This window comes from Cavia porcellus, unplaced genomic scaffold (assembly GCF_034190915.1).
Source record: "Cavia porcellus strain 051 isolate PalLab524CR breed Dunkin Hartley unplaced genomic scaffold, mCavPor4.1 scaffold_40, whole genome shotgun sequence".
NCBI lineage: Eukaryota > Metazoa > Chordata > Mammalia > Rodentia > Caviidae > Cavia > Cavia porcellus.
In genome coordinates, this window is record NW_026947523.1 from 7,607,621 (window position 1) to 7,635,475 (window position 27,855).

The window sequence follows — 27,855 nt, forward strand, 5'->3', positions numbered from 1 at the left end:
GAGCAGAGGTAGGGTAGCAATGAGCAAGCGAAGGACCCAGGGTCACGAGGCCGTTGAGGGGCGGAGCCAGCGGCCTGGGAGGTTCTAGTCGGTTCTACCTCGCGGCAACCGCCCCCTTCTGCAAGGTCTCGCCCAGCCAGCTTTCGGGCCTTGGATAGGGCCGCAACCTCCATAGCAGTCGCCCGCGGTGTCCCTACCATGGATCCCCGCAAAGTAAACGAGCTTCGGGCCTTCGTGAAAATGTGTAAGCAAGATCCGAGCGTCCTGCACACCGAGGAGATGCGCTTCCTGAGGGAGTGGGTGGAGAGGTAAGACCCGGGCCCTGGGACCGTTGGAGCGCGAAGAAGGGGAGCTGGGTCCAAGCTTGGCGCGGCGCGGCGTGGGAGCGGGCTCGGGAGCCTTTTGGTGACTCCGCACTCCCTCGCCTGGAAGGGAGGCAACTTTGAGGAGTTTGATGGAGGGTCACGAGCGTGGGACAGCACAGAGGTGGGGCGGGGAGACAGAGCTGGGCTCCCCGCACCCCAAGGCCCCCAGGCATGCATCTCGTGCGTAGTAAATGCGGGCGATTTCGGGCCCTGGGCTCTGGAAACTGGAGTGGTGCTGAAAGAGAGACAAGAAGGGCAAAAAACTTAGGTATCGCGTGGGGAATTTTGCGTTAATTCTCTGCCGTCCTGAGTAGGTCGCGTGGGCACGTCGGAGCGTTTTTTATGTAGTCCTTTCAAAGAGTAAGGACAATTCAGTAGAGTAACTGATCGGTTTTGTCTTACAGTGATTGTAACTGCGTAAAATTAACTATCTTGGCAATCTTTATTGTGCTTCCGTTAGTGACAATACTATAATCACAGATGGTAAGGAAATGATCCCCCCCCCCCAGGGCAGCATGCTTCGAAGACATTTTTATCTTTAATTTATATTTTACTCCTCTACGCACGAGGAATTTGTGGAAGGGACATTGTGCCAGCTGCTGTGAAATAGTTCTATTTACGTATATATGTGAGTAAGTAATTTATTTTGTAGTAAATACTAGCTGTTTACTAGAAGGGCACCCAAGGAAAAAAGGAAATCTACCCCCGGGAGGTGATTTTTTTTTTTTTTTTTTTTTAAATAAACAATACTACTAGGTTTAGGCCCAAGTGTTCTTTCTATCTTCTGCAAGGTAGGGGGCGGCATCTGGTGTTGTCCTCATTACTGGTGGTGAATGTAGAAGCAGGTTACAGCTGAAACAAGAGGATTTGAATCCAGGAGTTGGAGATTAGCTGAGCAACATACCGAGACTTCACTGGAATGATGGCTCATGTATGGAATCGCAGCTACTTGGGAAGCTGGGGCAGAGAATCTTGCATGCCAGTCTGGGAAGCTGAGATCCTGTACCAAAATCAAAAAGGTTGAGAGTGTAGCTCAGTCGTAGAGCACCTGTGGATTTCATCTCCAGTATCACTTTTAAAAAGTGTGTGTGTGTGTGTGTGTGTGTATATATATATATATATATATATATATATATATATAAACGTGGAAATTGTACTTCACGGGGTGTTTCTACAGAAGTACTACTACAATTGTGTAAACATTGTGTTGGTTTAGTAGGGGAAGATGAAGTCCTGAAGTCATGGGTCCACGTTTTCTTTTCAACAAGCTTGTTCTGGGGAAGAAATTGAAGTTAAAATCTGTAACTACAAGTCAGCAAGACTCTTGTTTTGCAAAATCTTTGTTTCTCAAAATCGACTGGGGACTAGGATTGAATTCAAACATGCCTAAGAACAATTTTGTAATGTGTGTTGAAGGGATTAGATTATGACTTTGTAGAAAATTCGGTTAAGGTCTGCAAAATGTATCTGGTATTACTGTTCTCCAAAATAGCCACGGAGCTTAATTTATTTATTTATTTTTTTTGTGGAGTTCTTTCCCTCACAGCAGTTTATTTGCTGTATCATGGTTTTAGTAAATAATTCTATTTGATGTAAAAAATTTATTAATTTAATAACCATTTAACTTGCACATGGAGAAACAGGAGAGAGAAATCTGAACTAGTACCCATTGGGGATCCAGAAAGACTGTTCTTTTCAACAAATATATTTTGAGGTTTTTTTTTTGTTTGTTTCTACTTTTTTTTCCCTTCCAGTAATGGGAATAAAATCCAGGGCCTGGGGTATGGTAAGCAAGCACTATAATGCTAAGTGACACCTCCAGTCCTTTTTCAAACTTTGAGATGAGGTCTTACAAAGTTGCTTACCCAATCATGAATTTGGAGTTCTCCTGTCTCAGCCTTCTAGAGTAGCTGGTGTTGCAGGCATGTACTACCAGGCCCAGCTTGTTTTACTCTTTTGAAGAAGAAATACTTAACATTTTTTCCTCATTTAATAACTTTGTCTACTTTGTACCTCACTTGTATTTTTATCTCACTTTATTTGATGATAAAGTCAAGTGCACTATCTTTGTATTCTGCTTTCCAGGACAGTGCATGGCACATGGTTGTAGTAAATATTATAGAAGTGAAAAGACTGCATTTCTACCCACAGTACAGAATTCAGGATATAACACCAGTTTGAATATAACAACAATTTGTTGGTCATCTGAATAACTATAGCACAAAGCAGATTGAAGATTTTAATTCTCAAATTAAGAAATGATGCAGTCTTGTGAATCTGTGTGAGGAAGATCTCTGCACCAGCCCTACCTGGTGGTATGGCATAAAAATCCATGCTAGTAAACTGCTTAATTTCTATATTTTTGGGACAATTTCTAGCTCAAAGAAAAATTACAAGTACTGTGCAGTACAACTACGTATTTTTCTTGAACTGTTTGAGAGCTGCCAACGTTGTACCCCTCCCTCAACATCATTTTCTGTAAACAAAGTCAGTGTCTGCAATGCAACCATCAAACTCAGGAAACCAATACACATGTATTAATGCTATCTAATTTTCAGAATTTCATGTTGCCTTTTTTTTTTTCTTTGAGAGACAGGGTCAGTTCAGGGTTGATTTGAATTTGCTATGTAGCCTCGAAGCTACACTGGTTTCAAAATCCCCCAATCCTAACTCAGCCTCCCAAGTGCTGGCATTACAGGCATGTACTACCATGTTGCATATATTTGGTTCTCTCTCTGTGTCTCTGTCTGTCTGTATTTCTCTCTTTCTCTGTCTGTCTGTCTCTGTCTCACATTAAATGCCGAGAATCAAACTCAGGACGTGATGCTTTGACTTTATACTTTTGACAGTTTTAAGGTTACAAGCCAGTTGTTTTGTAAAATTTCGCCTTAGTTTGGTTTGTCTGATGTTTTCTTAGCATTAGATTTTAGCTCACTACATTTCTTGGCAAGAATATCACTTCACAAAGTTTAGACTTTCGAGACTGTGTTTGGATGTTACCCTGAATACATTCCTGATGCTGCATTTTTTTTTTTTGTCTTTTTCTTTTTTTTATCGGTACCAGGGATCGAACTCAAAACTGCCTGCTTGCAAGGCAAGCGCTTATGCTGCTGAGCTAAATCCCAGCCTCCGGATGTTGCATTTTGAAACAGGAAAAACACAGCTTAAAAAGTTACATGTCTTCATTAAAATTTAACTATAAAGAGCTAGTGTTTGATTACTATCTGCTTTTGGAAGATTTTCCTGTTGAAATTTTGTTATTTTTAGATGTGTGTTTCTTTGAATTATTTTAACTGTGCTGAATTATAAATTAAGATGTTTGAAATTGTGTAATGATCTTTTTCAGAAAACTTGAGTAATTGAACATTTTTAATAATATCAAACAGTACAGAAAGTTACACATTTTTTTTTTTTGAGCAAATGGTGCTTATAAGGTTCCAAGTTTTGTTTTCATTTCCTTTGCTATATTGCATTTATATTCTTTGTTAAATTTATCAAAAGATATTAAGAGAGCCCAGGCACTGTCATGGATGCCTGTAATTGCCTGTAACCCCAACTGCTCAGGAGGATCACAAGTTCAAGGTCAGTCTAGGCAATTTAGGAAGCTCCTATGTCACAGTTAAAAAGGCTGGGTAGCTGGAATATAGTTGAGTGCAAGGCCCTGGGTTTGATTCTCAGTACTGCCAAAGGAGACTGTAGAAGAGTGAAAGACCAAACCATAGGGTCAGAGAAAATACTTGTAATTCTGAAACTGACAAAGGACTCATGTAGAATATAAAAAGAATATTTATAAATAAAGACAACCTAATGGAAAACTGGAGAACTGAACTTTACTGAACAGCCAGTAGTACAGTTATGAAAAAATGGCCCAACACAGTAAGATGCCACTACGTACCAATCGGAAAGGCTCAAAATTTTAAGAGTGAACAGTACATAAGTGTTGACCAAAGTGTATAACAGCTAGAATTCTCATACATTGCTGGTTAGTGTAAATTGGTAAAAAGAACTTTGGAAAATGGGTACACGTTTAAATTTAACCTACAAACAGCCTATTCCCACACTTGCCACCCAACTGCTATGAATGTAAATGTGGATGTAACAACTGTAGCCGAGTCATATATTGGAACTGGTCCCTTTCTGTTTTCCAAGGCATAAAACCCTGGATTTATGTAGAAATTAATGGGTTTTTGTTGTGGTTGCTGGTTTATTTTTTTACTTTAGCCATTAGACCATTGGTATACGGCCCCATTTGCTTTGGTTTCTACACCAAGTGGAGCATATAATGTTAGTTCTGAGTCCTTGTCTTTTTATTATGTGTGTGTAATTACTGGAGTATTTGATAAAAAAGGATTGGCAAGGACGAGGGAATGTTAATAGGTGCAGTTTAGAGGAGATGAAGTGAAAATCTGATGTTGAGGGCAAGAAGAATCCTTGTAGAGTCCCATCATATGAAACCTCACACACCCCTTGGTCTTTTGTTTGTTTTGGCTTTACTGACCATCTCTGCAGTGAGGCTTCCAGACCCCAGCTGTTTTTAAATTACTTGACCAAGCTGAGCTCAAATTTGAGACTCTTCTGCATCAGCCTTCTTGAATGCTGGGATTACAGATGTGTCTCACCATGCCCAGCATGACTACTGAAATCTAAGCTAACATGAATAATTTTGTTGTTGAATGTTGACCTTTGTTTTCTATTTTTCCTCTGGGAATGGACATAGATAAGTTATATAGTTATGGGTTGCTTGTTCATTTTCTGGTTTGATGCAGGATCTCACTTTGTAGTTCAGACTGGATTTGAATTTAACTATGTAGGTTAGGTGGACCTCGAACTCACAGCAATCCTCCTGCCTCAGCTTCTGCAGTGCTGGGATTACAGAGGTGTGCCACCATGCTTAGCCCTGTAGGGTTTATAAAGGAAGGGGCAGGGCTTCATTAATCAGTATGCTAAAAATAAAAAATTTACGTGGATTAAAAATTTAATCATAATATCAAAGCATTCAAATTAACTGAAAGCTTATTGTAAATTTTGAAAAAATACCCTCTTAAACATCTTTTTGGCGTATGTGGCTTGACTTTTAGTGAATTTTAATTTGCTAAACACTTTTTTTTCTCCTCTTAAGCATGGGGGGTAAAGTACCACCTGCTACCCATAAAGCTAAATCAGAAGAAAATATCAAGGTAAGTTTTAACTTCATTTTTGTGTTTAGTGATAAAATACTGTTAGATTTTTTGTTTGTTTGTTTTGGTACTGGGGATCAAACTCATGACCTTGTGCTTCCCAGGCAGGTACTTATATGCTGAGCGAAATCCCTGGCCCAACTGTTAGAATTAGAATGTTTCAGGAAATGTTTTTTGCTCTTAAAACACCACTGCCAGGCCAGAGATTTAGCTCAGTGGCTTAAGCTCCTGCCTGGCAAGTGTGAGGTCGTGAGTTGAATCCCTGGTACTAAAAACAAACAACAAAACCCCACCACTGCCAGTTACCTTAGTATTTTTTGGAAATAAGATTTTAAGAGTTGTCTGTCTGTTATAAAGTTTCTCTGCGGGGACCAAACCTCTGAAGGCTGATTGAAAACTGAAGATTTGGAGTATGATGTGTCTTAAACCTTTTTAGTGCCTAACTCAGCAGCTTACCAAGAAAATGAGCAAGTATTCCAAGTCAGTGATTCTCAATTTTTTTTTGCACTAAGTCTAAGGGATGAATTAATTAAGGTGTTAGTGAAAGGGTTAGTGAAAATAGGGGAAGGTTGCCAGTAGCTGAAGTTGAGAGATGGGAGAAAGGTGCTTTGAAGAATGCTTCCTTTAGGTTGGGTACCCCTGTTCGGTACAGAAGGCTGAGACAGGAAAAATAGTTGAGCCCAGGAGTTTGAGACTATTCTGGGAAAGATAGTGACACCCTGTCTCAAAAAAAGTCAAACCCAAGCTAGTGATACAGCTCAGCAGCAGAGTCTGGCAAGTGCAAGGTTGTGAGTTTGGTTCCCTGTACCCAAAAAAAAAAAAAAAAACCAAAAAAAAAACCAAAAACAGAAAACTGTTCAGTACAAGGATTTAACAAACATTGAAGTTGTGAATTTTCACAGGTGTACTGTGTAAGACTTTGTCAGATTTGGGAATGGATCTAAGTTACAAATGTTCTCCTGAAATGAAACTTGGATGTATAGGACTTACTGTATTTTTCATTTCTCCTCTTGTGCTTTCATACCTGAAAGATTTTTTTCCCCCTAAATTTTCTGATTAGAAAATTCGCTATTTTTATGTATTTTGGACATGAAAATAGAAGTTACAACGATGAACAAGTGAAATGAGAAAAACTACCTAGAAGCCCATAAAGTAGTTACCCTTTTTTTAGATGTCATTTATCACAATTATGCTTTCTGTGGTTGTTGTTGTTTTGTCTTTTTGAGACCGAGTCTCACTATGCAGTTTAGAGCTCACTTTGTAGCCCAGGCTGGTTTCGAACTTGCTATGATTCTCCCGCCTCAGCCTCGTGAGTGCTGGAATTACAGGCATGAGGTCTATCACAGTTCTTTCTGATCCCTTCCCCATCTTTCATTTGAGCATTGAATGGAGGCACAGCTGTTTGACTTGTGTCCCTGATAAAAGTATCTTTTCATAAAAAGTGCTGGTTTTGAATTATAACTGATATTTTCAATATATGCTAACATGTAGCTATCATTTTGCACATTTGGTAGGGACTCCCAACAATATTTTATAGTAAAGTGAGGCTTTGATTTCAGTTTTTAAAAATCAAGTAGGGGGCTGGGGATTTAGCTCAGTCGCATAAGTGCCTGCCTTGCACGTAGGCAGTCGTGAGTTTGATCCCCGGTACTGATAAAAAGGAAAAAGACCAAAAAAAAAAATCAAGTAGAAGGAACCTAAATAAATAATTTCAAATGTACTAATATAGTTGAATGAATAGATGCAGTTGGGTTGATAATGGTGTACTCCAAGATACACAGCATTGTTAGATGGAAAAGGCAAAGTGCAGAGGTCTCTGTATACAAAGAATATCCTAGAATGGGGCATACTTGAACCACCATATTGGTTACTTCTAGGATGGGAAGAAAATTTGCTTTCCATAATGTGCATTTCTAAATTCTTTAAATTTTGTTTGTGTATTACTGTTACTCAAATCCTTACTTGCTATTCCCAAACTGAAAATCTCAGTAAAAATATCTAAATGATTATGAGGCTATTTAGTTTGTCTTCGTCTGTTTTGTTCTGTTTGAGCTTGTGCCCATTTTGGCCTCAAAACTCTTGACTCAAGTGATCCTTCTGCCTCACTTTCCCTAGTAGCTGGGATTACAGGTACACCATTGTACCAAACTGTTTATAGTCTTTATTCTACAAATTATGGGTGTTGAAACTTTATTTTGCAGAAATAATCTGTTTGATTGTGGAGAGTTATGGGCTGCATCGCCCATTTAGCTGTTACATACTACATGGTATCTACAGTGTGCTCACTTTCTAAAATCCAAGACTTTTAAGTTCTAAAATGCATTGTCTTAAAAGGTTTGGATATAAAACTAGACCTATAATTAAAAAGGAGAAATGAAAAATTACCAAAAGAAGCCTAGGAGCATTAATAACTAAAATATAAGGCATATAAAGTTACCGTAAATTTGTAGAAGTTATTATGAATGTATCAGATATATTATTAAACACTAACAGCACTGTTTGCCTTCCCTTTGCTAGGAAGAAAAAACGGATAGTAAGAAGACGGAGGAAAACATAAAGACAGATGAGCCATCAAGTGAGGAAAGTGATCTAGGTGAGGAGTCAGTAATTTGTATTTGATAACGTTATATGACCCTGTGTTGATTTTTATAAAATTAACTGAACCAGCAGTAATAAAAATACTAATGAAGCTGGTGTGGTGGTACATGCCTGTAATCTGGGAGGCCAAGGCAGGAGGATCACTGTGAGTTGAAGGCCAGCCTAGACTACATAGTGAGTGCAAGGCCAGCCTGAACTACATAATGAAACCTTGTCTAAAAAAAAAAAGTAAGGTCTAAGTGAAACCCACATTTTAAAAAGTAAAAGGAAGATGATGAGATAAATTTACATAGTATATTTTTTTACTTGTGTCCATGTCACAATCATAACTTAGATGAAATCTTATTTTTCTCTTACTTCATATTAACCCTTTAGAATAAAAAATGTATTCACAGAAGTTGAATTTCTCAATTCAGATGTTAGATTTTCATTGGAAATAATCCAGATTTCATGATATTTGTGTTTGAAAAAATTGAGTGGCACACTCAAATAGTTCTCTAAACGAACTCACAACCTTGTGCTTGCCAGCCAGGCACTTATGCTGTGGAGCTAAATCCCGGGCCTTTTTTTGGCTTTTTGAGACAGGGTCTCGCTGTGCAGTTCAGGCTGGCCTTGAACTCAACTTTGTAGCCCAAGCTGGTCTCAAATTCACAAGGCTCCTGCCTGAGCTCCTGAATGCTGGGATGACAGATGTGAGCCACCACAGTTGTCCATCATGTTATTTTTAAAAATGAAAATAGCCATATTAAAATGTTTTCAGTAATACTAGTTGATATCTTGGTGTTTTGTTTTGTTTCTGGTACTGGGGATCGACTCACGGCCTCATGTTTGCCAGGCAGGTGCTTTTACCACTGAGCTAAATCCCCAGCCCAGGATATCTTGTTTCTGCATAAAGAGTTTTTTTAAAACATTACACAGAAAAAATAGATGTATTGGGGCTGGAGGTTTAGCTCAGCGGCATAAGCGCCTGCCTTGCAAGCAGGCAGTTGTGAATTCGATCCCCGGTACCGATAAAAAGGAAAAAGAAAAAAAAAAAGGGAAAAAAATAGACGTATTTGAACTGAGTCATTCTGTTGACACTCAATGCACTTATTTATTTATTTATTTACTTACTTACTTATTTATTTAATGTCTTTTTGAGACAGGATCTCCTATGCAGTTCAGGCTGGCCTTGAATTTATTTTCTGTCGGCAGTCCTCCTGCCTCCTGAATGCTGAGATTATAGGCATATGCCACCAAATCTGGCTCAGTGGTGTGTTTTTTTGTAATAGTAGAACCTATATTCCAACATTTCCTTGATAATTCAGTGAAAACTGTCTGATATGATGTGAAGGTAAAGTGGTAGTTGTACAAAAACAATAAAGATGTGTTAATAGTAAAACATTTACAATACCTTAATACTTAAATAACAGTTAAAAACTCATCTCAGTCGCGCTGTCCATAACTCATTTTTAATTAGTTTTTGGCAGGACCTACTGGCATATGTTTGTAATTTCAGCATTTAGGAGGCTAAGGAAGAAGGTTTGCAAATTCAGAGTCAACCTCCACGACATAGCAAGTTCACGGCCAGCCTGGACTACTTAAAGTAGCAAGACCCTCTCTCGCAAACCAAGGAGAAAGGCATTTATGATAGTTTGATGTACTTTTGTAGTGGCTACTATATTGTCCAACACAGGTCTTACTATTATGTTCTCAATTTTGGCAGAGATTGACAATGAAGGTGTAATTGAACCGGACACTGATAGCCCTCAAGAAATGGGAGATGAAAATGTAGAGGTAAGTTCAGTGACATGTTTTCTGATTGTTGTAAGGCATATGAATCTCCTTGCTTTTGGAATTATTTTATGACATAATTCTTGTAAGGAAAGCACTTGTTAAATCTTTTTCTGATTTGGGACATTTAGCCATTTTATTTTGCTAAGATATTTGTGAAAGTTCTGATGTATTTATTTATTTTTGAGACAGGATTTTACTGTGTAGTTCAGGACAGCCTTGAACTCACTTTGTAGCCCCGGCTGGCCTTGAACTTGCAGTGATACTCCTGCCTCAGCCTCTCTAGGATTATAGGCAAATGCCACCACCCCCAGCTCCCATTTAATTTTTAACCGTATTCTATAGTAGTATCTTACGAAATCTGTTTGTATTTGCTTTACGTACTCTTAAATTTCACTTTAGTTAGACTGTTAACCTAAAGTATATACCTACAAGTAAAATTGTCTCCTAACAGGGTATCTGATAACACATTGTCTTCCAAAATGGTTGCCACAAAAGGCCTTTAAAAGGGTGGAAGTTTGTCCTTGAGAGCCTGGACTTGGGAATACAATAGTAGTTAGTGGTTCTCCAGAGTCATAGCCTGTTGACACATACGTGCCTTATATATGGTTTTAAATAGGGAAATGGAAATTAAAAATGTCTAAAAAGATTTTGTGACTGATAAGGAAAAGAGGTTTAGAAAACTAATCATAGTAGCAACTTAAAAGATTTACTGGTGTTCTCTACACTTGATACCATCAGCTTTCATTTTTGTCAGCCTTGTATGAAGTAATTATGTTCTCAGTTTTTCATTTGCACTGCTTGATTTTAAAGAGTTTGAACATATTCTGATATCTTGGTTATTCACATGCATTTGTAAAGTGTTTTCCTCAGTTTTTGTACTACGTTGCCTGTTTTTTTTTTTTTTTTTTTTTTATTTCTAGTTCATTTTACTACTTTGGACCCTAGCAATTTGTTATCTCTATTTATGGCTCTCTGTATCTGGCTTTTCCCTTTCTTATGTTGTCTTAATGAACAATGTCTTTTTTTAAACAATATCTAATGTAGTGAAATTGTTAGCTTATGCTTTTGTTTGTTACTGAAGGATGTAATTGCTGTAGTAAGTTGTTTTTCCCTTCTTAAAATTTTGTTTGCTTTTCACATGTAATTTACTTTGCAGCACTTTGGAGGGGGGGAGTGACAGGGTCTCACTATCTAATTCAGCCAGACCTTAAACTCATTATGTAGCCCAGATTGGCTTCAAAACTCATGGTGATCTTCGTGTCAGCTTCCTACGTGCTGGGGTTACAGCTACCACACCCACCCTGCAGTACCATTATTGAAGAATTTTTTCCTCACCAGTGCTGAAATAGTACTACTGTTTCTATATATGGCTCTTTTGGGTGCTATCATTGGTGTTTTGTATTTCCCTAAAAAATTTAGGACCTGATTGTTAAGTCTCCTTTTCTCTAAAATTAGATCCATCTCCTGGCTGCATTAGAATTAATTGCAAAACCCAAAACAAGTTGGGCAATATAATCTCAAGTTGACATGAGCTATCTAGAAAATGTATGCTTATGTTTCAATATCAGTGTGTGTAGGTTTGTAATAATTATTCTAAGTGGGATTTGTTGAGCATCTGAAATTCTAGGGTTATAGCATTCTTTAGTGCTGGAGCACTTTCTTCTAGTACCTTTCAAACCTTGCATCTGTCTTTCCCATTCTCTTAGTCTGGAGCCCTGTTAGACATATACATGTCAGCCCTTTTCACCATTAAGCTTTTATCTGTTTATCATACTACTTTGTGCTAGGTCTGTCTATTTTGTTGAATTGATATTGGAATGTTTGTGGTTTTCATTTTGGTATTTTTGGTTGAAGTCTTGGTTATTTGAAAGTCTGTTGCTCTTTACTCATTTTCAAACTTTGCATTTTTTCGTGGCTCTTTCCCATATTGGTATCTTGTGTATGTACATATGTATGAAATTTTTTCGATAATGTGTTCTTTCGAATTTCACCTGAGGAAAGTTTTTGAGATTTGATTAGAAGGTAGATTCTTCCAAAAAGGAGTATCTTTGCTTTAAACAAAACTCACCATTGGCACTATTAGCTCAAGGGCCTATTTATTGTCAGCATGATATTTTTGTGTGTTCATTTGAATGTGGCTTTGCTAATGAACAGGCTGGCTCATGGTTTTGAAGTTTTCAGGAGAGTGTTTTTTTATTTCCCTCTTCTGCATTTGACTGACCTTTTGTGTGGGATAGTTTATTTTTAATTTATACTTACGTTTGCCTGTGTAGACATTTGGAGCACAGACTTATTCTGGCAGTGCCTGATTACGTTATTTTCATCTGAATCTATACTTTATCTCCAGTGTCCTGCATTTTCCTCAAAAACAAAATTGTAAGATGCTAGGGTTTTTGTGTTTGTTTGTTTGATAGTGGGGATTGAATTTACCACCGCACACTTGCCAGGCAGGTGCTTATGCCACTGAGCTAAATCCCCAGCCCAAGATGCTAGATTTGAATACTGCTAACGGGATGAAAGCAGAGTGAACACTTGGTTACCTTACTGAATTTTAGCCTTCATTCATTCTTTATCTGTACTGACAGAGCAAAGATGGCTTGGTTGTTTTTAGATTTGTTCAGTGGATCATACATACCAGTGATGGTAAACCTGCTAAGAGACCAAGTGCCAATCTGCAACCCAAGACCCACTTTTTGCTGGGTGGGACAGTGTATACCTATAATCCCAGCACTCAGGAGGCTGAGGCAGGAAGATTGCCACAAGTTTGAGGTCGAACTAGACAACATAGGAGACCCAAGTCAACAAAACCCACTTATTTATCACAAAGTGCTAAAATTGCCTGAATATTGAGGTTTCAGTGTAGAAAAACCAACTCTACGTTAATGGCTTCTGTCTTAAAAACATAATAACACATATGCCAAAAGTTTGCCACTATTGATGTATGCCACACTACTGAAGCAGAAGTCTTCATTTGTTTGTTTTGAGATGATTTCCTTGTGAGATTGAGGCTGGCCTCGAACTCTCAATGATCTTCCCAACTCAGTGCTCTCAAGTACTAGGATTATAGTTATGCAGCACCACACCCTGGCTAGGTCTTTTGTGTTTCAGTAGTTTTCTAGAATTACTGTAGCCTTGAATAGAGTGTCTTACTAGCTGGCAATATATTTTTTTCTTTAAAAGTTTTTTAAAAAAAAATTTGTCAGAGGAGGACCAGGGGCTTAGCTCAGGGGCACAAGCACTTGCCTGGCAAGTGAAAGGTCATGAGTTTGATCGCTGATACCAAAAAAATGTTTTCAAAGGAGTTTTGTTGAGATTGCTTGCATTTATTAAATAACTTAGAAGTAACATTGAGATGCAGTGATTTTCTTTCTAGAACATGTTATATATCAAAGTTTCTTGAAGTCTTTTTTTTTTTGTTCAGTAGAATTTTAGGTTTTTATTCCATGCAGATCTTATATAATGTTAGAAACTGTGCTGAATAGGCTTAGTTTCTAGTGTAGCTAACTTCGTGGGGGGAGGGATATGAGTGGGTGGGTGTGCATGCCAAACTACATCCTCAGTCCTGTTCTTTTGAGACAGGGTCTTGCCAAATTGCCCAATTTAGGCTTGAATTTCCAATCCTCCTGCCTCAGCCTCTCACAGTGCTGAGATTGTACGCACGCAGTGCTCCATGTAACTAGGAGTTCTGATTTTTGTCTTTTTGTATGTTACTCCTGTACCTGACTTTATTGAGTTCTTTTGTTAGATCTAGTAACTTGAAAGGTGCATTGGATTTTCTAGATAGTTTGTATCTTTCCTTCCATTTCTTAAACCTATCAACTCATTCTCTTCATCATTTGTCCAGCCTTTCCACTTAACTGTTTTACACAGTAATGATGCTAAAGTGGGTATAGTCAAAGGAACTGCTTCTGAACTTCTTATTTCAGACAAGATGCTTGCTGTAAACTTTTCTTCCAAGAACCCCTGTGCTGTCAACATCTTGTTTGTGCTCAGTTGAGTTTTATGGAAATAAAGGAATGAGACCTTTCTCTTCTAAGGAGTCAAACTTAAAAGGAATTAGTTGACGTCTTTGTGAGGAGATTGAGTTTATTTATGGACAGCTATGAGGAAGGTGGTTAAAACTACAAACTGCAACAGAACAACATGCTTGGGTGGAGATGGAGCAAAGTAGAGATCATCAAGATCAGAGGGAAGACGGTACAATTTGTTTAGTATAAAAAGTTCAAGCTCATATACATAAGGATCATATTCATCATAAGGAATTTGTACCTGTACATGATATGTCTTGATTCTTTTTATTTTCCCCATTTCTTCTGCTGTTTCTAAGATAACTCTTTGTTTCTTGTCAGATAACTGAGGAGATGATGGATCAGGCAAATGAAAAGAAAGGGGCTGCCATTGATGCTCTAAATGATGGTAATTTTTTCTCCTTGCTACATACCTATATAGTATGAATGTTTTCTACACCAGTGATTGTTTGTAGTGGGAAAGTTGAAGGAAACTTAAATTTATTATTTGGGTATATTGTAGCAGAGATAAAGAGGTTGAAGTCTCTGAGTTTCAGTAACCTTTTCTTGAAGCTCAGACAGCTCCTGGTAGAATTCACAACCTCTGCTTTCCTGAGGGTGTTGCTGGTGTTAAGTCCACTGAGACCGTTAAATGACCGACTTTCCAAAGATGAATGATGACCTTGGAATTGTAACACTGTTGACAGGTGTCATTTCTTGACACGTTCTATTCTATGTTAGATCTTCAGAAAGTTCTGTCAGAATGAGAGGATTATTAGTGTAACATATTGTGTTTATTCAGTTCTAATTTATAAGCCATTATAAACTCAGGTGCTGTTATCTACTACCAGTGTTATTTAATGGGAATCTGCGCGTAGTGGTGTGACTACAGTGTCACAGAGCTGCAGTTAAATAGATGCCATCACAAAGCTGATTTGCATTTGAACTTCATGCATAATGGATTTAGAAGATAGAAGTTTATTCTAGAATGAGTTCAGTATTGCTGTCCAAGTTGGCAAACACATTCACTTTTTTTTTGTAATCGTACTACCATCTTAGTTTAGGTTCTTATCATATGCTTAACACTGTTTTTGTTGCCATCGCATTAACAGTTTGCCTACCTGAAATGCTTGTTTTCTTTATTGCTTTCTGTTCACTCTAGATTATTCATAGTAAGAACTGCTTTATATATTACTTTATTGTAGTCTGTAATGATTTGTTATATACATTTTGAAGATCTTTATTTACAATTACCACACGTCAGCCTACTAGTCATATCCATATTTTACCTTCCCATCTTAGTTTTCTCTCTTTAAATATTAACCTTCCATTCTTGTTAGACTTCACTGTCTTAGGATGTTTCTTTACTTGTGCTTGTCTACTTAGAATGTACTTTGGCTCTTTTCTTAACTTGAATTCAGATTCATCACATTCCCAGTTACTACTCTTCCTAACCAATCATTTTCTGTAATAAGCTTATTTTCCCTACCACCTGAGAATACTGTTTATTCATCGTTTGTTTAATGCCTTGCGTTCCTGACGGTTTAATGTTTTAGTGTACATTATTTCATTAGAACCTCATACAAACCAATTTGTAGTTTGAAAGCATGGAATTTTACAAGGTTGTGACTTGTCTAGGTTCCTTATTGTTACCTCATTTATATTTTTGTCAGTTAGGGCATATTGTCTTTTTTAAATTTAATTTTTTATTTAATTAATTTTTTTACTTAAATACTTTTATTTAAATACTTGTGTTATAGGCATTTAACAATGAAGTTACCACCTAATAAGTCATGTTTTTGTTTTGCAGTATTTCCAAAATCTTTATTCATGTGTAAATTTGATCTAGTTATAATTTTAGAATTTGTACAGTTTTTACAGTATCTCCTAAGTGATAAAACAAGCACTGTAAGCCAGAGATTGTGAACTCAAGCCCCACCTTGAGTAAAAGGCATTTTTACTTGTAGAGGCAGGACTATAGTTAAAAAGATTAGACTGCACACTGGAGTTTGATTCCAGGTCCAGCACTTGACTGTGGGCTGCTTTTCCATGACAGTTGCATCTTTGAGTAGTTATGACAAATTATATGGTCTGCCAAGTGTAAAATAATTATTACATGGCTCTTTCAGAAACTTTGCCAACTCTTGAAGTAGCTAATCTGAACGAAGGTTTTATTTGGTTGAAGATAGAGATGGGGACTTAGCTTTGATGGGTATTTGAGTTCAGGTTTTTGTTTTTGGTGTTTTGTTTTGGTCTTGCTTAGTTGAACAGGCTGAGGTGGAACTGGTGATCCTCCCAGAGTGCGCATGACCACATCTGGGTTTTTTTTTCCCCCCCGGATTCTGAGGATCCAGCTGAGGGCTTCTCACATGCTTAGCAAGTATTCTACCACTGAGCTATAAACTTACTCCTTCCTGGTGCTGTTCCTCTTTTACTGGATTTAAAGAAGATTGTAAAAGACTTAATTGGATAAAACATTTTAATATTTTTATACTCTAAATATTTCTCAGTAACTTTTATTTCACTTCAGGGGAACTACAGAAAGCCATTGACTTGTTCACAGATGCCATCAAGCTGAATCCTCGCTTGGCCATTCTGTATGCCAAGAGAGCCAGGTGAGAACTCTATAAATAGAAAAGTGCACTGCCTGGTGAATAATTTTGGCTCATTTGTTTTATTGGAATTCCAAAGTTCTTACTGCTTGAAATGCGTATTTTGGGGGCTGGGGATTTAGCTCAGTGGCATAAGTGCCTGCCTTGGCAAGCACAAGGTCATGAGTTTGATCCCTGGTACCAGGGGGGGGGGGAACAAAGGATAAAAGGGATATTTTTTAATATCAGTTATTTTTTTTAGTGTCTTCATCAAATTGCAAAAGCCAAATGCTGCCATTCGAGATTGTGACAGAGCCATTGAAATAAATCCTGATTCAGCCCAACCATACAAGTGGCGAGGGAAAGCACACAGGTAAATTAGTGGAGTTTAGTTATTTTCAGAACTCTTTTAAGTGTATTTTTACTGACTTATTACCATTTATTTAGGTACTGGGATTGACCCCAGAGCCTTTTTATTTTGAGAAAAGATACTGGAAGTTTGACTCCTGGGAGTCAGATTTGTGATCTTTTGTCTTAGCCTGCTGGAGTGCTGGCATTATAGGCACTTCCAGATGGTGTTTTGTTTTTCATTACTGGTGACTGAACCCAAGAAGCAGGCAGTGAACTCTAGATCCTCAGTTCTTAGTATTGGCGAAATTTGTGTCTTGCATCAGTTGAAAACTTCAGGTGTGGGTGGAGATGAAGGTCGACATTCTTTGGGTATTAGGTGACTCAAATAACTAGTGATTTTTATAAAGACATGTTAAAGAGAAAGGTAAAAAGTTTAAATAAAACTTAATAATGCTGTGTGGGATAGGAAAAGCTCTGTGTTTTAATTCAGCCTTTTGAGTTTGCACTAGTCTTCGAGTGTGCTTTTTTGGTGTAAGATAACCTCACTTGAACTTTGCCTATGGTGGCAAAAGAAGCCATTATTTGTTTTAGTGAAAACTAAGATTTGGGGAACAGGGTATATTCATGGTATGTTGTTGTTGTCATTCCAGTGAACAGTACTAGGCAAAAACTTCTTTCAAACTATAATTTTAATGAAAAAAATTCATGAATCTGAACTTGGGTTGATATTTTTAATTAAAATTTAGCATTTGATTTTTTCGTTTTTGTCATTTATTTTGTGCTTTTCACACTTCTCATGTAGGCAGAGATCTTTGACCTTAATACTTATTTGCATACTTCTATCGTATGAATGATGAATGAAACTTCTATTTTAAGGTTTGCTTTCTTTTTTTTTTTTTTTTTTTTTTTTTGGTTCTCATCCTTAGAACATAGTTAAAAGAACTTAACAAGTTAAATGAATCCATTTCTATTTATTGTCCTTGTGGTACAGTTATCTTTTTATCTCTGTTTTATGTTTGTTTGTGGTTTATTTATGTCTTCTAATCTACTTTTATTGTTGTTTGAATGAGCTATCATTTAATTTCATTGTTTGAAGAGGCAAAATTAAATTAAAAAGTATACCCAGAGAACTCCTTTTATTTGCATCACCATCACGTGCATCCCATTCTTACCTGCCTCTGCCATTCTTCTTTATGATTCCTCCCCCTATACAGTGGCACACGTGGCACATTTTTTTTTTTTTTTTTTTTTGTTTCCTTCTGATTACATAGAAAATTAACATTTGAGTAAATATGTTAATCTTATTGGTGAGTTGAAATCCCAAGGTGTGGTGGTGCGTGCCTATAATGCCATTGCTTGGCACACTGAGGCAGAAAGATAGCTGTGAGTTGGAGACCTGCCTGAACTCTACATAGTGAGACGTTGTCTCAAAAAAAAAAAAAAAAAGAAAGAAAGAAAAAAAAAACTTTGATGTTTTAATCTGAGTTAAAGTTGTTTATGTTTTTTGAGATAGGGTCCTTCTATTCTAGCCTACCTAGCCTCCCAAGTGCAGGAATAACAGGCCTGTGCCACAATGCATGGCTTAAATTTTATCTTTTAAACAGTTTTTTAAATACGAGAGCAACTTCTGAGTTGCTTTAGAAGAAATTTATAAACTCTTTCAAGTCTTTATAGATTTAAGCAACACAGTAACACAGTATTGAGTTGGTTGATGAAATTTTATTGATATGTAACTCAGTGTCTAGCATGGTACTTTTTTTAATCGGAAGAAAGACATCATGTTACTAGAATGAATATGTAAAATACTTTTATAATGAGTTTATATCTGTTTCAGACTTCTGGGCCATTGGGAAGAAGCAGCCCATGATCTTGCCCTTGCTTGTAAGCTGGATTATGATGAGGATGCAAGTGCAATGCTGAAAGAAGTTCAGCCAAGGGTACGTTCATGTGGAGAATAGGAAAGTGATGGCTGAAGTACTTAGGCCCTGGCAGCCATAATTTAATTTAAATAGATGCAAGTTCTAATCACCGAACCTCTGTTCTCTTAAAATCTCAATACTTTTTTATGTTTTTGCTTGTTTTGCTGTTTTAAAGCAAGCTCTATTACTTTGTTTGCAGAAATACAGTGGAAGTAAAACTACAGTATCAGAAATGGAAAAGGCAGGTTTCAGAGGAACTAGAAAAATCTACAAAACATGCTCATGTAGGCAAGACTAAACTAAAGTTAGAAAATTTACAAAATGTGATACAGGATTGCATCTGTTTTGACTTTCTGTACCATAGGTGTACACAGTACAGCCACTTTAACAAAGCATTAGGACCTTCTTAAAGTTCAAAAGATGCAGTCCAAGTGTGGTGGTTGCACACCTTTAGTTCCAGCACTCCTAGAACTTGAAGCAGAAGGATCAAGAAGTTGAGGTGGGAGGATCACTATGAGTTTGAGGCCAGCCTGAATTGCACAGTGAAACCCTGTCTCAAAATATATAGGACCCCCCCCTCCAAAAAAAAACAAAAAAAGATTTATCCTTTTTAAAAGGAGAATATGAGCCAGGCATGATGTCACACACCTGTAATCCCAGCATTTGGAATACTGAGGCAAGAGTTTTGCTGTGGGGTCAGGGTCATTCTGAGCTGCATTGTAGACCTTGTCTCAACCAAAACATACATACATACACAGAAGAATATCGAATCCAAATCCTGGAAAGCGACTCTGAACTTTTTATAGACCAAGAGTAAACTGTGACTTAAAACTCATTTATTCTACAGTGCCAGCACTGCAGTTAAACCTGAACACAGTACAGAGGTTTTAATTTAGAAAAAATACCTTTTATATTAACATCTTTTATCTTAAAAGAGTAACATGTATGCCATAGGTTCTTTTTTGTTGTTTTGATTTTTGTCTTTTTGAGACAGTCTCATTGCAAATTAGGCTGGCTTCAAGATCATTTTGTAGCCTAGGCTGGTTTCAAATTTGAAGCAATCCTCTTGCCTCAGCCTCTCAAGTGCTGGAATTACAGATGTGTGCCAGTACCATAGATTTTTCACCACTGATCTGGAATGTTCTAAAAGGATTATGATTCTGTTTAGAATTGTTAAAATAATTCTAATGCATTTGTGTGCTTCAGCTTTGTGGGAGATAAAAATTGTAAGAAATTACAGCCAAGGTTGTATGGTTTTTTTTTTTTTCCCCAGTGTTGGGATTCAGTTCAGGGGCTTCTGAATGCTAGGCAAGCTCTCTATTGCTGAACTGCATTCCTAGTCTCAAGCTTAAAGGTTTTTGGCCTCTTCCTCCATTTTATAGATGAGGAACTTTAAACTGCAAACACTTGGTATGTGTTTCCAGTCTGCCTTCCCATGGCATATATCACTAATGATAGTTTTCACTACTGACTGACTGTAATTTCTGAATTTCTAATACTGAGCAGTTGGTAGAAACTACAAAGCAAGAATTATTCTCCAAGCTGGGTGTGGTGGCACATACATGTACTCAGGAAGCAGGAGAATTGCTGTGAGTTCAAGGCCATCCTGAACTACACACTGAAACCCTGTCTAGAAGAGAAAAAAATCAGTTGTCCTGCTGGTTAGGCATGGTGGTGCATTCTTATAATCTTAGTACTTGGAATCCTGAGGCAAGGAGATAACTGAGTTTGAGGCTTTGCTAGGCTACATAGTGAGTTCAGAGCCAGGCTGGACTAGAATGATATCTTATCTTAAAAAAAAAAAAAAAAAAATCTGCAGTTAAGAGCCTATGTCTTGTCCTTGAGCTGAGACAGTTGTTTAACAGTGTAACTTTTTTTTTTTTTGAGACAAGATTTTGCTATGCAGTTCAGGCTAGCCTCTAACATCTAGCAATCCTCTTGTCTCGGCCTTCTAAGTGCTGGCATTACAGGTTTGTGTCACCATACCTGGCTGAATATGACATTTATAAGTGTACGTCCCTGTCTCTTTCTGTATTTCACAGTGTCTTGTATACTTTATAGTCTTGTTAAAGCTCAGTTTGTTCTTAGGTCTTTTTCTGTTGATATGAATTTGTCTTTTTTTTTTTTTTTTAAATAACTACATAGTGAATAAACTCCCCTCAAAGAAAAGTAACTGTCGTATTGACTTTATCTACTACAGTAGTGTATTTGGAATGACTTACTTTCTATGACTGTTTTTGTCCTAGGCCCAGAAAATTGCTGAACATCGAAGGAAGTATGAGCGAAAACGTGAAGAACGAGAGATCAAAGAAAGAATAGAAAGGGTTAAGAAGGCTCGAGAAGAGCATGAGAAGGCCCAGAGGGTAATGTCTATCTGTCCCAACCTCCCACTTACCCACCCTGTTTGTCCCCTCCCTCCCCTTCCTTCCTTCCTATTTGTGATGCTGGAGATTAGACTCAGGACCTTGTGCATTTAAGTAGTACACTGTACTAAGCTACATCTCTAGCCCACCAGAGGGTAAAGTTTCTGTAACCCATGAAAGGGTGTTAAAGTAGATCAGGGCTTTAGGGTAGAATTCTGATTCCAAGGTTCTTTATGTAATCTATAGGTTGACACTACCTAAAAGTAGTCTATGTGTTTTATTTGTGGTGATACGTTAGTCTTTAAATTTTTTTTTTTTTTTTGTCTTTTTCGTTTTTATCGGTACCAGGGATCGAACTCACGACTGCCTGCTTGCAAAGCAGGTGCTTATGCCGCTGAGCTAAATCCCCAGCCCAGTCTTTAAATTTTTAAGTGAGCTTGTATTTCACAAAGTTTATATTGTTTTAATGTTTCTCTAAAATCAGATTTGGGAAGGGGCTATACCTGTGTAGTAGAGCATTTGCCTATCACTTAAGAGCTAATAGGTTTTATCCGTAGTATTGAAAATCAATTTTAAGTGAGAATTCTTGCCTGGCCAAATGCTTCAGTTTGGGAATATTGTTAAGTGGGGGATTTTGAGGATGTTTTAAGAATGGTTTTGGATTCCTTCAGTTAAAACAGTGGATTCATAGCTATTAAAGATACTGAGGCTGGCAATTGATTTGGGCAAAGTGGTACACATCTCTAATCCCAGCCCTTGGGAGGCCATGGCCGGAGTGAGGTCAACCTGAGCTATCAAGAAAGAAGAGAGAGACGGAAGGAAGGAAACTTTTGAAGTGGGTTTAGACTATATCCTTTAGCCTGATGTACTTTTTTAAGAATTTGAATGGACAATTAGGGATAGGCACAGACTTCCCTGCACCACATTAAATAATTTATTTTCCTTTTGTTTTAAAGGAGGAAGAAGCCAGACGACAATCAGGAGCTCAGTATGGCTCTTTTCCAGGTATATCTGAAGAAAAAAGTAAAACTATTAGTACTTTAAATAAGATATGTTCTGATTTTGGAGGCTCAGATGTGTGTTGTACAGATTGATTCATGTGCTAAATATATTTAGTTCCATTGTTCTTGGAATACTGAGAATGTTAACATATAGAGTTTTATTCTTACTAAAATTTTTATGTTAATGGAAATATAGTCCTTTTTTCCTCACAGTCTGGGAGGTGTACTTTTTAAATAGTCTACATTTTACTTTAATTTGTTAATGATGTTACCTATCTTTGAGTTGCCATCCTTGAATTATGTTCTGTACAGTAGTATTCATGAAGACACCATGTAAAATACACTAAAAAGTTTTTCAAATCTAGTATAATAGTAACATTCTGCTCAGTGTGGTGGTGTACACCTGCAATCCCAGCACTCACTGAGGTGGAAGGATCTGTGAGTTTGAGGCCAACCTGAGCTACGTAAGCAACGCCATCCTGCACTACACAGTGGGACCCTGTCTCAAAAAACAACAAAGCAAAAATAGATTCTTAAACTGGGCATGGTGGTACATGCCTGTAATAACAGCACTTGGGAGGCTGAGGAAGGAGGATCACCTTGAGTTGGAGGCTGGCCTGCGTGACACAGTGAGTTCAAGGCCAGCCTGAATTACAGAATGAAACATACATTCTTCTCTTCCTTGCAAATGTTGGGTTGAGAAGTTATTAACAAGGCATAACTTTGAATGGTACCAAGAGACTAGCATGCAAGTATAAGTGAGAGAGAGAGGGAGAGAGAGATAGACAGACAAAATGATTATGGAATATTTCCTGAACAAGGCAGTGAAAATTTATACCAAGACCAAGAGGACACTGAAAATGTTTTTTTCTTCTCAAGTCTTGCCTCTGACTAAAATCATAAATATAATCTTAGGTAGTATATGTAGCCAGGCATGGTGTATATCTGTAATTCTAGCACTTGGGAGTCTGGGGCTTTAGGATTTCTGAAGTTCAGGGTCAGCCTGGGCTACATACTGTTCAAGACCAGTCAACTACAATTTTTTTTTTTTTTTTTTAAATAGAGGCCATTTATGCTTGTATACCACTGGCTAGAACTAACTAGTTATTTGGTCCAAAGCTATAAAATGTAAATTGTATTCTTCAAGAGTATATACTCAGTAACTTTTTTAAAAAAAATAAGGGGCTAGGAATTTAGCTCAGTGGCATAAACGCCTGCATGCACGCAGTCTTGAGTTTATCCCCATACCAAAAAAACCAAAAATCTTTTAGCTCAGATAATTATGTTTGTAAAATAGTAGACACTTTTGGTTTGGAAAATGATCACTAATATGGACTCGGACTTGGGGGGTTTTTGTACTTGACAAGTAATTTTTCAAAGCATTGGCATCAATATGGGCAACAAGAGAGGCCAGAAATTTTCAAATCTCATTAGATTTCTTGATGTGTGATTATTTATGGCCATGTTTGAATTCCCACTGAGCTGCTTAGAATGAGTGTTACATGTGTTTTTTTTTTTTTTTTTTTTTTTTTAATGACTTTATTTGTAGTAGCCTTGACTCTGTAGAATATGTTGTTACCTGTTTTTCCTTTTAAGGGTTCCTCTATTAGCTTAGTAATGATTTCGGAATATTTCCAATGGACATATAGTTTATGGCACCAAAGAAACAGATAATGTGGGAATATAATCTAAAAATAACTCAAAGGAATGAAAATCCTTTTTGCTAGAGATTTGTTTTCTGTGAAGAACAATTACCAGGAGTGCATGTTATAAGTGCTGATTTCATGCCAGGAGTAGTGACATGTGTCTGTAATCCCAGCACTTGGAAGCTGAGGCAAGATAATTGCCTTCAGTTCGAGGCCAATGTGGGATAGGTAGTGAACCTCTAGGCCACCCTGAAATACACAGACCAAAAAAAAAAAAAAAAAAACCTTGGAAGTATGACCGGTGCCATACAATTCTTTCCTTTATTCTTACAGGTGGCTTTCCTGGGGGAATGCCTGGTAATTTCCCAGGAGGGATGCCTGGAATGGGAGCAGGCATGGCAGGAATGCCTGGGCTCAATGAGATTCTCAGTGATCCAGAGGTCCTTGCAGCCATGCAGGTAAGACTGAAGAAGAGAGTTGGACTGTAACCATTCAGGCTTGTCTTTCATATTTATTTTATGACAGAGGTCACTTTCTTAGCCACTTTTTATCTAATTTTGTTGGTAACATTGATTTCCTTTTTGGAGAAAGTAAATTAAGTCTTTAAAAATGGTTTTTTTAGAAAATAGTTGGTAATTATATCCAGTTTGTAGTATTGAATGTGCTTTATTTCATTATCTAGTTCAAGTGAATTTGACTTTGAGAAGTGCATATTAACAGTTGTATTTCAGACTGTCTAAACTCCAGTTAATTTTACTGTGGCAAAATTATCAGGCTAAGGAGATGGGCTTTGGGATATTAAACTTGTCAATATAATAGAACACTTTTATTTTTAATGGGAGACTTTTAAAATGCTTAAAAAAAAAATTCTTTCTTTGCAGGATCCAGAAGTTATGGTGGCCTTCCAGGATGTGGCCCAGAATCCTGCAAATATGTCAAAATACCAGAGTAATCCAAAGGTTATGAATCTCATCAGTAAATTGTCAGCCAAATTTGGAGGTCAAGCATAATGCTCATCTAACAAAGCCCTTTCTCAAGGAAAAGCAACCTAGATCACTTAATGGATGTTTGCAATAATACAAACCAGTGTACCTCTGACCTCATCAGGAGAGCTGGGGTGCTTCAAAGATAATCCCTTCCCCTCTGCACAAAATGGAGCTGAGGTGTTTTACAATGGCTTACCATTAGCGATTCATTCAGATAATGTTTTCCTACTAGGAATTACAAACTTTAAACACTTTCTAAACCATAAAAAAAGATTTAAAACATTCAAAGGGCCTAGTAACCCCTATAGTTTTTTTTTATTAGTCATTTTAGGTTTTTCCTTTGAATTACTGGGCAAGGAAGATACTTCAGTGTGAAAATTTATGGCTTTAGTATGAATGAATAAAGTTGTCTTTTTTGTGTGGGTAGCAAATCTCATTTAGGAAGATAAAGTTTGAGTTGGATATATGGATACTAAGGCATTTTGATTTGGCTTTTTAACGTTTTTTTTTTTTAAGATGATTTATTTCAGTATAACTATTGGGACCACCAGTATTTGAATCTGATCTTGCTAAGGACTGGAAGTACTGGTAGGGCAGCAGCAGTCTTACACAGTGTTTAATATAATATGTACCCTTGTACAGTTTGCAGTTAAATCGTACACTGTGCTGAAGGGGTGATCTTTTTTCTAAGCCACAGTGGAATTGGGCTGTTTAGCTCCGTTCTTGTCCAAAATACCAAATAAATGTTTCATATTATTTCCACTAGGGAAAATATAGGAATATGTTTCTTTTTGTATATCTTCTCAGAAATACCTTTCCTCATCAGAAAATGACCAATTCTATTTGCTTTCTGCTTGTATTTTCCCCTTTAATCTTCTGAAGCTACAGGTAATATTTTTTTCACTAGTGTCATTGTTACGACCATTCCCAGCATAATTGTGTAAGCATATTTAATGCTGGGTTTAATTTAGTACATAATACATGTCAGGTGATACCTGTAACAGCTGTGGTTTCTTTCCTTGGTCTTGAAATTGCTTATTTAAGTGTCATACTTAAGTCTGGAAAAATCTTGTCATATCAAGACATTGAAAGGAGGGATTCCCTCTGGCATTTGATCTTTAACTTGAGAAATACATATGTGTAGTTAAAGTGTATCCTAAAGTACTCATCTTTGTATTCTGAAGAGCATATAATTTGAATTAGTTGCTACACATACAGGAAGTAACTGCTTGATGAAAGATAAATTATAAAAGATGAAAGCCACAGTTATTTGCTATGGAGTTGTTGGCACTATGAAGAATTTCTTCTTTTTCAGCTCTTAAGTACTAAAAACCATCCCCAACACCTGCTCTCCCTCCTTTCCCTGTAAGAGTAAAGAAAATGATAAATTTCATAATGTACATTTCTAAATTAGTACACTTCTGAAATCATGTTTATTCTGGTTCTAACCCTTTGCTGTACACAAAGAGAAAAATTCATCTCACATAAATGAGGAAATCTGTGTGCTAATGGAGCATGCTTTCACAATCTTTAGAAACACCATATAATACTGGAGTTGAGCTTGCCTGTGTTCTTTTTGTTCATGTGTGTGCTGTTTGAACATTTCGTTGTGTGCTGTGCTTAATTCAAAACTCCTTTGTTCCTGGACTCCTTACTATATATGACCTAACTATATGCTGACACCGCAGATACTACCATAAATGGGTGAACATGAAGTTGCTCTTCTGAAAATGTATCCTGTGCTTCTAGATTTTAAAGTTCCTTAAATACAAAACACAGTCTTCATAAAGATTCAATATCATTTCTAAAACAAATGTTTTTTTTTTGCTACTGATGCTATAAGAAGGAAAAGGAAAAGGCATTTTCTGCTTAAAAATATAGTCATTGGATATTTCTAGCCACGTTAAAAATAAAATATGGTTTCAAACTGAATATTGACTCTCCCCTTGAGTAAGCATTCGTTCTATTTTACCTGAAATTGGTTGTTGAGCATAGTAAGCTATATATTGTTAGGCCTGTGAACAAGAATGTTTGAAAATTTTCCTAATTTGTATAGGGTTGCACTTTGCTTTTTTTGGCAGGCAGGGGGTTGCCAGGTGTTCCACCCAGTGCCTCATAACATGGTAGGTCAGCCTTCATCTTAACACAAACCTGTATATATATATCACCAGCCCTTCTTTATGTTACAGTATTTCTACATTGCCCAGTTTAACCTCAGACTTGTGATTTTGCTGCCTCAGCCTTTCAAGCAGCTGCAATTAAGCCAGTAGGTGTCCAGAAGTAGTTCTACCATGCTTGACAAGTAGTTTCTGTTTGTGGGTTCAAAGGGGTTGCTCACATAACAGCCTGAAGAAGCTGGAGAAGTCAGGGAAACATGCTGAAATCCAGAAACTAGGATAAAATTAACATTTTCTTTCTTTTAATGCCATATTTAGCTACTAGGAAAGATGAAAAATAGTTAATAGCTGTGTGGCTATGTGACCAAAAGACAGGCTTTGTTATCAACTTGAAAGTCTGCCGCCCAAGGACATACTAGCTTTGTAGTGTAAAGGTAGAAAATTTGCTAGGACTGTACCTGGCTTTAATATACTTGAGCAGCACGGTTTATCAGGAAGCAGTGCTTGCTTGTACCAGCCGCTGCTGTAATCCTTTGTCCATACTGGCACTGTAAGGGTAAATACTTTACCACTTTTTTTTTGAAATGGCCTCATTTGTGCAGTTCATGCTGGCCGTGGCTCCCTTTGTATTCCAGGCAGGTCTGTACCTCGAAGGATCCTCCTGCCTCAGTGTCCAGAGTGCTGGGATTATAGGTGTGTGCCACCATGCCCAGGTTTTTATCACCACGTTAGTATTTTAATGGTGAGGAAACTGAGCCACATACATAAATTGCCTATATGTGGGGTTCCCAACACTCAACCAAAGTCAATAAGTAAGTGCAGTTGAAGGATCATCTGCCCAGCACTTACCTGTGCTCTCGCCACCTAGATTCTCATAGGAGTGACCCCGCTACTCTGAACAGCTAATGCTAGGGTGTGTGCTCTTTAGGAGAATCTTAATACTTTGTTGAAAGTGGAG

At 37.4% G+C, this 27,855-nt stretch overlaps 1 protein-coding gene across 1 annotated transcript; it reads left to right on the forward strand.

Annotated features, from left to right (window-relative positions):
- St13 (ST13 Hsp70 interacting protein) lies at window positions 1-26,712 on the forward strand. Its single transcript, XM_063243680.1, has 12 exons — window positions 1-308; window positions 5,485-5,542; window positions 8,060-8,135; window positions 9,846-9,916; window positions 14,266-14,332; window positions 16,454-16,538; window positions 16,777-16,887; window positions 18,700-18,802; window positions 21,031-21,147; window positions 22,104-22,152; window positions 24,128-24,252; window positions 24,676-26,712. The coding sequence occupies exons 1-12, from the start codon at window positions 199-201 to the stop codon at window positions 24,802-24,804; spliced, it is 1,101 nt and encodes a 366-aa protein (XP_063099750.1). The 5' UTR covers window positions 1-198; the 3' UTR covers window positions 24,805-26,712.
- Window positions 26,713-27,855: the final 1,143 nt, after the last annotated feature.